Here is a 15,140-nt window from a genome sequence, read left to right on the forward strand (position 1 = left end):
AGAAATAGGTGAGAGGCTTTTTAATCAATATCTTTGTTCCCTTTGAATTTAGAACTATATAGAATTTACTACTTTTCAAAAATGTTAAAACTTAAATTAGGAGAAACAAAATTTAATGTAAAATAGTTTTACCACTAAAATAGTCATGAATTTATTTCTTTATCAATGTAGTGTTAATGCTGAATAATTTTTAGTAATGAAATTATATTCTAGTATGTAATGAAGAATCAAGATTGGACACTTAACACTTTATTTTGTTTTATTTTCAGGATTTAGAAAACTACATATTGGAACTTATCCCTACTTTGCCACAATTAGATGGTCTGGAAAAATCTTTCTACTCCTTTTATGTTTGTACAGCAGTTAGGAAGTTCTTCTTCTTTTTAGATCCTTTAAGAACAGGTAAAAGAAAATCTTATATAACTTACATGAGGATATTATTATATCTAAATCTCAATAACTACAGAAAACTCTTAAAATGTCATTTATTTTCCTGTCACTGCCATTAAAAATTTGGTGAATTTCAAGGAGATAAAAAGGTACAAAAAACAGTAGCAATGCTTTGGTTATGTTTATCTGAAGATCTTTTATGATTTACTTGCACTGACTATAATCTGCTGTGTGACAGATGGGGGGATGTCACCTAACAGTGAAGAAGTATGAACTGGGTAATGAGTCATAAATGCCTCCTTCCCGTTCTAGGAAGTCAGTTACTCGCATATGATTTGCTGTCTCTGCTATGTGATATACTGCAGAATTGTTCTCTTTTTGATGAAAAACATGTATTTGGAAATATGAGAGCCATTTAGCCAGTGATGCATATTTTTCTCATTTTCTATGGGGATCGGATTGGTAAATATGGCCTCATTAACAGTATGTTTTATTAACTGTTCAAGCCTGCCCAGACTTAAATACATGTAACTGGAGCAGAGGAAAGGACAGAGAAGTCCAAATCAAAGTGCTTGATTATCCTTCTGTCCTTGAAAATCCAACTGTGGGCCCAGCACAGTGGTTCACATCTGTAATCTCAGCACTCTGGGAGACTGAGTTGGGTGGACCACTTGAGCTCGGGAGTTCAAGATCAGCTTGGGCAACATGGTGAAACTTTGTCTCTACAAAAAAAAAAAATAAAAATACAAAAATTGGCCAGGCACGGTGGCTCACGCCTGTAATCCCAGCTACTTGAGAGGCTGAGGCAGGAGAATCACTTGAACCCGGGAGGCAGAGGTTGTGGTGAGCTGAGATCGCACTGTTGTACTCCAGCCTGGGCAACAAGAGTGAAACTCCATCTCAAAAAAAAAAAAAAGAAAAAAAATTACAAAGATTAGCCAGGTATAGTGGCGCGCGCGTGCCTGTAGTCCCAGCTACTTGGGAAGCTGCTGAGGTGGATCACTTGAATCCAGGAGGCAGAGGTTGCAGTGAGCCAAGATCGTTTCACTGCACTCTAGTCTGGGCAACATAGCCAGACCTTGTGTCCAAAAAAAAAAAATCCAGTTATGAATCCAATCACAGCATATGGTAGCTGACAGTGTTTTTTGAACTCCTCTACTCTAAGTACACACATATACACTTTCTTTCAAATTTTACAAAATAATATCAGATGTTTTGACTGTTATGTAGTATGCTAAGCATTTTACATGGATTCATTCATTGTCATCTCATAACCCCATAAGGAAGGTACATTATTGTCCACATTTTATGTGTAAGGCAACTGAGATTTAGCTAGGTTACATATTTAAAAGTGGCATTTCAACTCCCATCTGGGCTGGGTGAGGTGGCTCACACCTGTAACCCGAGTGCTTTGGGAGGCTGATGTGAGAAATCACTTGTGCCTAGGAGTTCAAGACCAGCCCTGGCAAGATAGCAAGACCTCTTCTGTACAAAAAAGCAGCAGTAGCTGGGTGCAGTGGCTCACGCCTGTTATCCCAGCACTTTGGGAGGCTGAGATGGGTGAATCACCTGAGGTCAGGAGTTTGAGACCAGCCTGGCCAACACAGTGAAACCCCGTTTCTACTAAAAATACAAAAAATTAGCTGAGTGTGGTGGCAGGTGCCTGTAGTCCCAGCTACTCAGGAGACTGAGGCAGGAGAATCACTTGAACCCGGGAAGCAAAGGTTGCAGTGAGCAGAGATCACACCACTGGACTCTAGCCTGGGCAACAAGAGCAAAACTCTGTCTAAAAAAAAAAAAAAAGAAGAAAACAAACTCTCATCTGTCTGCTCTTAAACCACACCTGTGTATTGCTTTCTAGTCCAGAACCTACCAAAAATAAATGGAGACAGTGTCCCTGTTCGTGTATTAGCAGTACTATATCTATAATCACAAACTTTTTTGAAAATCTGACATCACTATAATTTTAGAATTTGGCACTTAGATTTATATAGTTGAGGTATACAAGTAGAGATGTTATTAAATGTTGCCTGTAGATTTTTTTTTTTTTTTTTTTTTTTTGCGCGGGGTAGGGATGAAGTTTTGCTCTTGTTCCCTAGGCTGGAGTACAATGGCTTGATCTCAGCTCACTGCAACCTCTGCCTCCTAGGTTCAAGTGACTCTCCTGCCCCAGCCTCCAGAGTAGCTGGGATTACAGGCGCCCACCACCACACCCAGATAATTTTTTGTGTTTTTAGTAGAGACGGGCTTTCACCATATTGGCCAGGCTGGTCTCGAACTCCTGACCTCAGGTGATCCACCCGCCTCAGCTTCCCAAAGTACTGGAATTACAGATGTGAGCTCCTGCGCCCGGCGGAGATTTCTCTCTTTGTAACAATATGTAATAAGAACTTTGGAACATAAGAGCTAGAAGCTTTAAAATATCAATTGTGTGATTGCTTTTGTGAAGAAAAAAGTTTTTTTAATTGAGTTGCTCTTCTCTTAAAATGAAATTAATTGTGTTTCTTTATGTTCTTAAAGGAAAGATAAAAATTCAAGATATTTTAGCATGCAGCTTCCTAGATGATTTATTGGAGGTAAATGTTTTTAAACTACTTAATTGTATCACTTGACAGTTGCTATCTTCTAATTATGTCTTTATGTTCCATTAGCTAAGGGATGAGGAACTGTCCAAGGAGAGTCAAGAAACAAACTGGTTTTCTGCTCCTTCTGCCCTAAGAGTTTATGGTATGTTCCTATCATAATGCTAAAATTTGAATTATCCCTTCTTCAGGTAATTGGTGTTCAGAGGACAGTTTTATACATACACTGATATAGCTTAAGATCAAAGCATTTAATTACCTTAAGCTCTAGTATTGTACATTACCAAAATTTACTTGTTTAAATACCAATGTTTTAACTTTTTGGACTCTCCCCAACCTTTTTGAAGAAAGGGTCTCACTCTCTCACCCTGGCTGGAGTGCAGTGGCACGATCATGGCTCAGTGCAGCCTTGAAGTCCTGGGCTCAATCCTCAAACCTCAGTGCCCCCACCCCACCCCACCGACCCCAGTACTGGGACTACAGGCGCCATGCCTGGCTAATTTTTTAAATTTTTTTTAGAGATGGGATCTCACTGTGTTGCCCAGGCTGGTTTCAAACTCCTGGGCTCAAGCAATATACCTGTCCTGGCCTCCCAAAGTGTTGGGATTATAGGCATGAGCCACTGCATCCAGCAGAACCCTTTTTAAGTTATACAGTTTCTTTTCAATAGAATAGAATGTAATTTGATCCTTGTTGACTCAGGAGCACCATTATGAACATTAGCTGTTGTCATGCTTTGTTGATAAAATGCTGTTCCCAGGATCTACTGATGGAGCTATTCTACATTATCTTGTTGGGTGATCTTTTGACTCCTTTGGCTTTTTTTTTTTTTTTTTGGAGATGGAGTCTCACACTGTTACCCAGGCTGGAGTCCAGTGGCATGATCTTGGCTCACTGCAACCTCCACCTCCCAGGTTCAAGCGATTCTCCTTGCTTCAGCCTCCCAAGTAGCTGGGATTACAGGCTTCCACCACACCCGGCTTTTTTTTTTTTTTAAGTAGAGATGGTGTTTCACTGTTGGCCAGGCTGCTCTGGAACTCCTGACCTCTGATCCACCCACCTCGGCCTCCCAAAGTGCCCCTTTTGGCATTCTTATCTCTACTTTCAAGTGCTGGCATTTCAGTGCTTTTTTTCGCCTCTTACCTCCATTTAATTTAGAAACCTAGGAATGTTTAAAAAGACTGCAAACTGAAAACAGTGATGTAAGTGAAACATCCTAGACTATGGCATTCATGATGGGTTTTCTTTGGCTGTTTTCTAGCCCAAGGATTGTTCTGATCAAGATTGCAAAGGTAGCTGATAGTATTATACATAGGCCCCTACCCTAACCGTAACATGAATAGTTTGAAAATCAAAATATTAACCAAGAAAAAGAACTTTTTGTTAGTCTATTCTTCTGATTAAAATTGTATTGTGGTCATAAGTGTCTTTATTATTTTTCTTTCCAAGGCCAGTACTTGAATCTTGATAAAGATCACAATGGCATGCTCAGTAAAGAAGAACTCTCACGCTATGGAACAGCTACCATGACCAATGTCTTCTTAGACCGTGTTTTCCAGGAGTGTCTCACTTATGATGGAGAAATGGTAGTGGTTTAAATCTGCTACTAAGTTTAAAAAGTTTGGGCTCCCAGAGTTTCCAGAAACCCTTTTCTTGATGTAATACAGCCCTTTTTCTTTTCTTTCTTTTTTTTTTTTTTTTTTTTTTTGAGACAGAGTCTTGCTCTGTCGCCCAGGCTAGAGTGCAGTGGTGTGATCTCGGCTCACTGCAACCTCTGCTTCCTGGATTCAAGTGATTCTCCTGCCTCAGCCTCCAGAGTAGCTGGGATTATGGGCACATGCCACCGCGTCCAGCTAATTTTTGTATTCTTAGTAGAGATGGAGTTTCACCAGGTTGGCCAGGCTGGTCTTGAACTCCCGACCTCAGGTGATCTGCCTCCCAAAGTGCTGGGATTACAGGCATGAGCTACCACACTCGGCCCAGCATTATTTATATTAATGTGTAACAGTGTCTTTAAAATGTGTAAACTGATCAAATTACTTGAGATTCAGAGCCTTTGGTCTTATATGTAAATTCACTTAAAAACATCTACATTATGGCCTCAGGGCAAATAGCTCATTTTGTTGATTTCATTGTCAGTACACCTATTGTACAGTAGTGCATTCTAGTTAAAAAAAAAAAAAAGCTGAGGCCAGGCTTGGTAGCTTATGACTACAATCCCAGCTCTTTGGGAGGCCAAGGCCAGAGAACCACTTAAGGCCAGTCATTCAAGACTAGCCTGAGCGATATAGCGAGACTGTCTCTACAAAAAATTAAAAAATTACATGGGCATGGGTGGAATGTGCCTGTAGTATAGCTACTCGGGAGGCTGAGGCAAGAGGATTGCTTGATCTGAGGAGTTTGAGGCTGCAGTGAGCTATGATGAGGCCACTGCACTCCAGTCTGGCCAATAGAGTGAGACCATGTCTCTTAAAAAAAAAGCTGAAACAGTAAATTATTATGGCTATTTTCATTTAGATAGTGCTGTCATTAAATTACCAGTTCAGATGTAGTAACACATATGCCATGATTTAATTCTGAGAATCAGGTGTATTAGTCTTTAGAAGTGGCTATATGAGCAGCTGAAGATAACATGGACTTGTCTTTTTATTATGACAATGCAAAATACTTGAGAAGGAAAATTCTAAACAGCATTTTAAAATCACCATTTTTGCTGCTAAAAACATGGGTTAAGAATCTGATAAATGTCCTGCTGGGCGTGGTGGCTCACGCCTGTAATCCCAGCACTTTGGGAGGCCGAGGCGGGCAGATCACAAGGTCAGGAAATGGAGACCATCCTGGCTAACATAGTGAAACCCGTCTCTACTAAAAATACAAAAAATTAGCCGGCCGTGGTGGCAGGTGCCTGTAGTTGCAGGTACTCAGGAGGCTGAGGCAGGAGAATGGTGTCAACCCAGGAGGTGTAGCTTGCAGTGAGCCGAGATGGCGCCATTGCACTCCAGCCTGAGTGACAGAGCTAGACTCGTCTCAAAAAAAAAAAAAAAGAATGTGATAAATTTCCCAAAGCAGTTATGCTTAAAAAATAGTCATATTGTCATGAGAATGGGGGTCTTAAATTTTATCATTTAGCTTCAATAGCAGTTTGCTAAATAACACCATTATTAACAACAAAAGAGGGGAAAAGGCACAGAAAGTTTATTTTGTAACTCCCACAGCTGTAAACAGTAGACAGTGAGGAGCTTGTACTATTAATATAATAATTCCTGGTGAATAAAGAAAATCAGAGGCCACAACTGTGGATGAAGTCAGATCACAATCTGCATTCTTTAACTCTTCACTGCAATTTATGCAGAAAGGAACTTTTCTAAGAATATAAAATTTTTATCTAAGTGAGAATCTCCCAATTACTACTTTTTACCATTAAAAAAAAATCTATGAGTATCCTGTTTTTATAGGGAAGGCTTTCTGTTCTCTTTATGTCTTTCTGGCCTTTACATTTTGCCTTTTTATGGATGAGAACAGTGTCAGCTCACTGTAAAATGTCTGGCAATCTCAAGACAGCTTCTTACTGGAAATCCAAATTTAAAATTTTAAATAATATTTTAAAATAGCAGTTTAAGTATACTGTTCTGAGGCTGGGCATGGTGGCTCATGCCTGTAATCCTAGCATTTTGGGAGGCCGAGGTGGGTGGATCACTTGAGGTTGGGAGTTTTGAGACCAGCCTGACCAACATGGAAAAACCCCTTCTCTACTAAAAATATAAAATTAGCCAGGCGTGGTGGTGCATGCCTGTAATCCCAGATACGCAGGAGGCTGAGGCAGGAGAATGGCTTGAACCCGGGAGACGGAGGTTGTGGTGAGCCAAGATCACAACATTGCACTCCAGCCTGGGCAACAAGAGTGAAACTGTCTCAAAAAAAAAAAAAAAAAAAAAAAAAAAAAGGCTGGGCGCCGTGGCTCAAGCCTGTAATCCAAGCACTTTGGGAGGCCGAGTCGGGAGGATCACGAGGTCAGGAGATCGAGACCATCCTGGCTAACATGGTGAAACCCCGTCTGTACTAAAAAATACAAAAAAACTAGCCGGGCGTGGTGGCGGGCGCCTGTAGTTCCAGCTACTCGGGAGGCTGAGGCAGGAGAATGGCGGGAACCCGGGAGGCGGAGCTTGCAGTGAGCCGAGATCCGGCCACTGCGCTCCAGCCTGGGCGACAGAGCGAGACTCCGTCTCAAAAAAAAAAAAAAAGTATGCTGTTCTGTTCATTCCAGATGGTAAGTTTTTCAAAATAACTGCACTGAAATGAAGATACAAGTTTATAACTTAGTCACTGTATTATCTGTTTCAAAAGTTTGAAGCAGGATGCAGTAGTTCATCCCTCTAATCCCAGCACTTTGGAAGGCCAAGGCCAGATGATGGCTTGAGCCCAGGAGCTTGAGACTAGCATGGGTAATACGGGAACACCCCATCTCTACAAAGAATTTTTAAAAATTAGCCAAGTTTGATGATGTGCACCTGTAGTCTCAGCTACCTGTGAGGCTGTAGTGGGAAGATTGCTTGAGCCTGGGAGATCAAGGTTGTAGTGACCATTTCAGCCTGGTTGATAAAGTGAGACCCTGTCTCAAAAACAAGAATAATGTTCTTGTTTTATGAATAATGAAAGAAAACTATAGTTTAACACAGCAAATCTCTCATAAAAAAATGAACTAGGGCCGGGCACAGTGGTGCATGCCTGTAATCCCAGCACTTTGGGAGGCCGGGGCAGGCGGGTCACTTGAGGTCAGGAGTTTGAGACCAGCTTGGGTAACATGGCAAAATCCTGTCTCTACTAAAAATATAAAAATTAGCTGATCATGGTGGTGTGCACCTGTATTCCCAGCTACTTGGGAGGCTGAGACAGAATAGCTTGAACCTGGGAGGCAGAGGTTTCAGTGAGCTGAGATTGTGCCACTGCACTCCAGCCTGGACGACAGAATGAGACTCCATCTCTCAAAAAAAAAAAAAAAAAAAAAAAAAAAAAAAAAAAAAAAAACTATGTCCTCAAAACTGTCCTGTGCAGATTATATATAGAATTCCTATGGCTGGACATGGTGGCTCATGCCTATAATCCCAGCACTTTGGGAGGCTGAGGTGGGCGGATCACCTGAGGTCGGGAGTTCGAGACCAGCCTGACCAACATGGAGAAACCCTGTCTCCACTGAAAATACAAAATTAGCCCAGCATGGTGGCACATGCCTGTAATCCCAGCTACTCAGGAGGCAGGAGAATTGTTTGAACCCGGGAGGTGGAGGTTGTGGTGAGCCAAGATCGTGCCATTGTACTCCAGCCTTTCACAAGAGTGAAACTCCGTCTCAAGAAAAATAAAAAAAATTCCTAGAAACCAATATTAAGTATATAAATGGATTTCTCATTTTATAACTTAGGGAAAAAATTAAATTTGCCACCTTTGATTGCAAAATAGCTTCAAATCTTAATATGCACTTGAAAGTTAATTTCAACTAAGGCCTCTAATGAACATTATTTTCTGTTCTGCAGGACTATAAGACCTACTTGGACTTTGTCCTTGCATTAGAAAACAGAAAGGAACCCGCAGCTCTACAGTATATTTTCAAACTGCTTGATATTGAGAACAAAGGATATCTGAATGTCTTTTCACTTAATTATTTCTTTAGGGTAAGTCTCATTTGCATAAGTGAGTCATTGTTCCTTAAGGTATCATTTGGTTGTGGCCGGGTCTGTCTCAAAAAAAAAAAAAAATTGTGAGATGCAGCAAAAGCGGTGGCTAGAGGGAAATTTATAGTATTGAATGTATATATTGGAAAACGTTAAAGATCTAAAATCAGCATCTACTTTAGGAAATTAGAAAAAGGAGCAAATTAAAGATGTATCATTTTGCGTAAATTAAATATTTAGTAACCATTTTACCTAACTCGTGATTTTTATTTATTTTTTTTCTTTTTTTGAGAAAAGGTCTGGCTCTGTCACCCAGGCTGGAGTGCAGTGGCATGATCATAGCTCATTGCAACCTCCAACTCCTGGGCTCAGGCAGGCTTCCCACTCAGCCTCCCCAATAACTGGGTCCACTTGCCTGTAATCCCAGCTACTTGGGAGGCTGAGGCAGGAGAATCACTTGAACCCAGGAGGCGGAGGTTGCAGTGAGCCAAAATCACGCCACTGCATTCTAGCTTGGGCAGCAGAGCAAGACTGTCTCAAAAAAAAAAAAAAAAAAAAAAAATACAACTACCAAAGTCTATAAAAATTTCTGTGGAAAGGAGCTACCTTTTCTGAACTGCTTAGCATCTTACAAGTTTTTCGTCACAAGTACAGAATTTATCACATATTTGTATTTCCAATGGTAGTACAGCCCCTGACATATAATTTTATTTTATATCTAATCAAATCAGCTTTAACTCATTTATATTTTTTTAAATAGGAAAGAAATAAAAAACTAAAAACAGACTTGATTTCCTTCTGAAATCTGTTAAGTAAATGCTTTTATTAAACTTAAAAATCGGCCAGGTGCGGTGGCTCATGCCTGTAATCCCAGCACTTTGGGAGGCAAAGGCGGGTGGATCACGAGGTCAGATCAAGACCATCCTCACTAACATGGTGAAACCCCGTCTCTACTAAAAAATACAAAAAACTAACCGGGCGAGGTAGTGGGTGCCTGTAATCCCAGCTACTCGAGAGGCTGAGGCAGGAGAATGGCGTAAATCTGGGAGGCGGAGCCTGCAGTGAGCTGAGATCCGGCCACTGCACTCCAGGCTGGGCAACAGAACGAGACTCCGTCTCAAAAAAAAAAAAAAAAAAAGTGTCCAGTGCTGAGCCCTATAATCCTGGGCTATTCATAGAGCGTTTGGACATCAGTATCCTAGTGATAAAGCTGGGCCTGGATGATTCCCTCTAGATCATACCATCCAAGCCTATTACTATATTAACATAGCATGTACTCAGATGCTTATCTACTTCAAAGAGATTCCTTTATGGATACTCTGATTATCAGTGGTAACACATACAGAGTAGGCATTAGGAACAAAGTTAGTTGACTATTCACCAAGAATTTTAAACTTCACATTTCCACTGAATAATGCTCACCTGAAGTATTTTGTAGTCCCACTGGATGACAGCAGTTTCTTCATTTTTTTGTTAAAGTTTATAAAAAGGAAGAGTTTTGGGAGGTCTACCTCCATTTCTTGTATTACATAGAAAGCAAAGTGTAGGGTAGGAAGGGAGACAGTAGATTGGGGGTCTTAATAGTGAAGGCAGGAATAACATTCGTGGAAAATGAGAGGAGCAGATCAAACAGAATAATTGTGATGCCATGTTGAGGCCCCTTTTGAGGTTGGAGAACATTCCTATGTAGACGCAGCAATCTGTAGTCTTTTTATTTTTTTTCCTGAAGTTCTCAGTAGTTAAGATACAGGTCTAAAAAGGTCAATACACTGAGAATTTAGGTTTTGCTCATTGATATGGAATAAGGTCAAGAAAGCTAAAAAGATTGTCAAGAGAATGATGAGGTTTGTGGTCTGATAGGAAAGGAACTATAAGTAGAAAGGGGTTGTGGGGCAAGAGAGGGGATGTTGTGTATTTCATTTTTTACTTAGATTTATTTCTATCAAATACAGGCCATACAGGAACTAATGAAAATCCACGGACAAGATCCTGTTTCATTTCAAGATGTCAAGGTTATCTTTTCCTTTAATTTACATATTACCAGATAATTGTGAGATAGTCATTTGTATTACATGAAATTTTATATGAAAGCAAGTAATGAAGTACTATTTGAATCAAGTATTTGCTTTTTGTTCTGAACTGATATTTAAATCATTACGAACTGAGACCACATTTGGACTATTTATATAGTTTATAATTTTAGTATTGTCATCACTATGTTCTCATTGGAGGTATTCATTCATTTTAATTGAAAATTAAGACAGTCAGGGGGCCGGGCGCAGTGGCTCACGCTTGTAATCCCAGCACTTTGGGAGGTCAAGGAGGGCAGATCACCCGAGGTCAGGAGTTCAAGACCAGCCTGGTCAACATGGTGAAATCCCGTCTCTACTAAAAATACAAAAATTAGCTGGGTGTGGTGGTGCATGCATGTAATCCTGGCTACTCGGAAGGCTGAGGCAGGAGAATTGTTTGAGCCCGGGAGGTGGAGGTTGCAGTGAGCTGAGATCGCGCCACTGCACTCCAGCCTGGGCAACAAGAGTAAAACTCCGACTCAAAAAAAAAAAAAGAAAATTAAGACAGTCAGTACAGTCTACATCCTACGGCAGTCTATTCAACTGTAAACTGAATTTTTACCTTGGAAACTGTTTAGGTTCAGGCACTTTTTTTTAGTATGCTACCTCAAAGAGCCTGTTCACCTGAGTAATTTTACTACAAATTTTGTAGTAATTTTACTACAAAAAGATTAGAAAACATGTACTAATTCCCTGTAAATATCTGTTGTACACTTCATAATATAGAAGGAGGTCTTCTATATGTTCCAGTAAGTTTTAGCAGCATTTAGCTTCTTTTTGGATATCTAATGCATATCCAGAAAGAAGAACTCCTCTCCTATCCTAATAAAATGTTGACATCAATATTGGAAATGAAGCTTTGTCACTATCTCTGAAACATTTAGAGTTTAATTGAGTTGAACCATTAGCAAAAAAAATTAAACCAAACCCTTGTTAGCCGAGTGTGGTGGTACGCAGCTGTAATCCCAGCTACTCGGGAGGCTGAGGCAGGAGAATGGCTTGAACCTGGGAGGCAAAGGTTGCAGTGAGCCAAAATCACACTACTGCACTCCAGCCTGGGTGACAGAGGGACACTCCATCTCACACAAAAAAAGAAGGGGCTGGGCACGGTGGCTTACGTCTGTAATCCCAGCACTTTGGAAGGCCAAAGCAGGTGGATCACCTGAGGTCAGGAGTTTGAGGACAGCCTGACCAGTATGGAGAAACCCCGTCTCTACTAAAAATACAAAAATTGGCCGGATGTGGTGGTGTATGCCTGTAATCCCAGCTACTTGGGAGGCTGAGGCAGGAGAATCGCTTGAACCCAGGAGGCAGAGGCTGCGGTAAGCCGAGATCACGCCATTGCACTCCAGCCTGGGCAACAAGAGTGAAACTCTGTCTCAAAAAAAAAAACAAGGCTGGGTGCAGTGGCTCACGCGTATAATTCCGGCACTTTGGGAGGCCAAGGCGGGCAGATTACTTAAGGTCAGGAGCTTGAGACCAGACTGGCCAATATGGTGAAACCCCATCTCTACTAAAAATACAAAAATTAGCTGGGTGTGGTGGTGTGCACCTCTAGTCCCAGCTACTCGGGAGGCTGAGGCAGAAGAATTGCTTGAACCCCGGAGGCGGAGGTTGCAGTAAGCTGAGATTGCTCTACTGCACTCCAGCCTGGATGACAGAGCGAGACTCCATCTCAAAAACAAAACAAAACAACAAAAACTACAGACAAAACCTTGTTTCACCACCAATTAGAAAGGCAATAGAAAAATATGTAAGAAATTAGTTAACATGCAGTCCCTGAACACTGTATTAAATAGTTCTGCCACTAATTACCTATGTAGCTGGATTAGATGCTGAGCCTTGGTTTCTTCATCTACAAAATGAAGGACAGCTATCACATAGCTAAGGAGTTATCCAATAAAATTTTGTGATTGTAGGTAGAGAAAAGGAAACTGCCTGTTAAATGGAAAAGAAAAAAAGTAGAACAAAAAATTAACATAAGCCCAAGTGGCAGCCCTCAATTTTATTCCTCCATACTTCAGTGGATGCAGACAGCCCTGAATTTTGGATCACGACGTGTGATAGAAATTAAGTGGATCAAATTTCATTGTATTTTTTTTCTCTTGCAGGATGAAATCTTTGACATGGTAAAACCAAAGGATCCTTTGAAAATCTCTCTTCAGGATTTAATCAACAGTAATCAAGGAGACACAGTAACCACCATTCTAATCGATTTGAATGGCTTCTGGACTTATGAGAACAGAGAAGCTCTTGTTGCAAATGACAGTGAAAACTCTACAGACCTTGATGATACATGATCTCTGAAAGACTAGACTGTCTTATATTAAGAGATACTTGAATGCTGCATGTAAAGCCTTTAAAGCAAAATCCTCAGAATGGTCTAAATAAAACACTTGATATGCCTAGAGAACACAGCAAATGTTTTGGTTACTGGAATTCTGGTTGCAATAGTTTAGAAGCAATAGGACCAAATATTGCTTGTTAGGAGGTAGGGTAAGTTCTGGTTCCTTTTAGTTCAAAGATGGGAAGTGTGATTTGCTGTAGATAGATGATGTTCAGTTTAAACATGTATAATCTTCAGAGATGAAGTTTCCATGGAATATTTCTGACAGTCATTTAGAATGTGAATATTTGACTGACAGTGCATATATATACACACACATAGATTTTATATATATATATATATATAAAATCTCAAAGATTACAAACTTTCCCATTCATTAGAGTAGAGCCATTTTATTTCTGGGTTAGGATTAGGATTTTTTTTTTTTTTAGGGGGTTCAAGTGATTCTCCTGCCTCAGCCTCCTGAGTAGCTGGGATTATAGGCGCCTGCCAACACACCTGGCTCATTTTTGTATTTTAGCAGAGCCAGAGTTTCACCATGTTAGCCAGGCTGGTCTCAAACTCCTGACCTGAACTGATCTGCCTGCCTCGGCCTCGGCCTCCCAAAGTGCTGGGATTACAGATGTGAGCCATGGCACCCAGCCTTTTTGTTTTTCGTTTTTTGTTTTTTTTTTCCTTGAGACAGTCTCCCTCTGTTGTCCAGGCTGGAGTGCAGTGGCATGATCTCTGCTCACTGCAGCCTCCACCTCCCAGCTTCAGGCAATTCTCCTGACTCAGTCTCCTGAGTAGCTGGGACTTCAGGTGTGCACCACCATGCCTGGCTAATTTTTGTATTTTTAGTAGAGATGGGGTCTCGCCATGTTGGCCAGGCTAGTCTCGAACTCCTGACCTCAGGTGATCCACCCGCCTCAGCCTCCCACACTGCTGAGATTATAGCCACCATGATATGTGAGCCATGCCCAGCCTTGTTCTTTCTTTTAATTGGATGTTTTAATAAAATGTATTCAAACTAGTGTTTTACTTTCATGAAAATCATTGGTATAAAAAATTTGTCGGCCGAGCACGGTGGCTCATGCCTGTAATCCCAACACTTTGGGAGGCCGAGGTGGGCAGACCACGAGGTCAGGAGATCGAGACTATCCTGAATAACACGGTGAAACCCCGTCTCTACTAAAAATACAAAAAATTAGCTGGGCATGGTGGTGGGCGCCTGTAGTCCCAGCTGCTCGGGAGGCTGAGGCAGGAGAATGGCATGAACCCAGGAGGCGGAACTTGCATTGAGCCAAAATCGCGCTACTGCACTCCAGCCTGGGCGACAGAGCGAGACTCTGTCTCAAAAAAAAAAAAAAAAAAAGTCTAGTTTTATTAACCAGTACCAGAGTTACATTTTATAAAACTTAATTCCAAGCCTGGACAACATGGCAAAACGAAGTCTGTACAAAAAATAAATAAAAAACATTAGCTGGGCATGGTGGTATGAGCCTGTCATCCCTGATCCTTGGGAGGCTGACAGGGAAGGACTGCTGAAGCCCAGGAGGTCGAGGCCGGAGTGAGCCATGATTGCACCATTGCACTCCAGCCTGGGCAACAGAGTAAGACCCTGTCTCAAACCAAAAAATAAACTTCATTTTGTTAAGGATTTTTGTTAAAGCATTTATGTTAATTCAGGGTAAAGACTTCAGTTATATGTTACATTTAGTTTTTATGAGATGCTGAAAGATTAGAAGAAGGTAAATATGAACTATGATCCAGAAGGAACTGGAATTTTTTTTTTTTTGGAGACGAGTCTTACTCTGTCACCCAGGCTGGAGTACAATGGCACAAACTCCGTTTACTGCAACCTCTGCCTCCCAGGCTCAAGCGATTCTCCTGCCTCAGCCTCCCGAGCAGCTAGGATTACAAGCACCTGCCACCATGCCCAGCTAATTTTTGTATTTTTAGTAGAGATGGGATTTCACCATGTTGGCCAGGTTGGTCTCAGACTCCTGACCTGGTGATCCGCCCACCTCGGCCTCCCAAAGTGCTGGGACTATGGCGTGGACCACCGCACCCAGCTGGAACTGGAATTCTTAAAAGGACTGAA

At 41.2% G+C, this 15,140-nt stretch overlaps 1 protein-coding gene across 3 annotated transcripts in view; it reads left to right on the forward strand.

Moving 5' to 3' along the window:
- The window catches only part of LOC105477973 (protein phosphatase 2 regulatory subunit B''gamma), a 37,018-nt gene extending 23,895 nt beyond the window's left edge, over nt 1–13,123 (forward strand). For all 3 annotated transcript variants that reach the window (XM_011734895.3, XM_011734898.2, XM_011734897.2), the window contains 7 exons: nt 270–402; nt 2,911–2,966; nt 3,042–3,117; nt 4,422–4,558; nt 8,501–8,638; nt 10,591–10,650; nt 12,822–13,123. In XM_011734895.3, the coding sequence (XP_011733197.1) occupies nt 270–402; nt 2,911–2,966; nt 3,042–3,117; nt 4,422–4,558; nt 8,501–8,638; nt 10,591–10,650; nt 12,822–13,010 (789 nt within the window). In that variant the 3' untranslated portion in view covers nt 13,011–13,123. The remainder of the gene's footprint in view (nt 1–269; nt 403–2,910; nt 2,967–3,041; nt 3,118–4,421; nt 4,559–8,500; nt 8,639–10,590; nt 10,651–12,821) is intronic.
- Nucleotides 13,124–15,140: the final 2,017 nt, after the last annotated feature.

The sequence above is a fragment of the Macaca nemestrina genome, chromosome 7 (genome assembly GCF_043159975.1).
Source record: "Macaca nemestrina isolate mMacNem1 chromosome 7, mMacNem.hap1, whole genome shotgun sequence".
Lineage (NCBI taxonomy): Eukaryota > Metazoa > Chordata > Mammalia > Primates > Cercopithecidae > Macaca > Macaca nemestrina.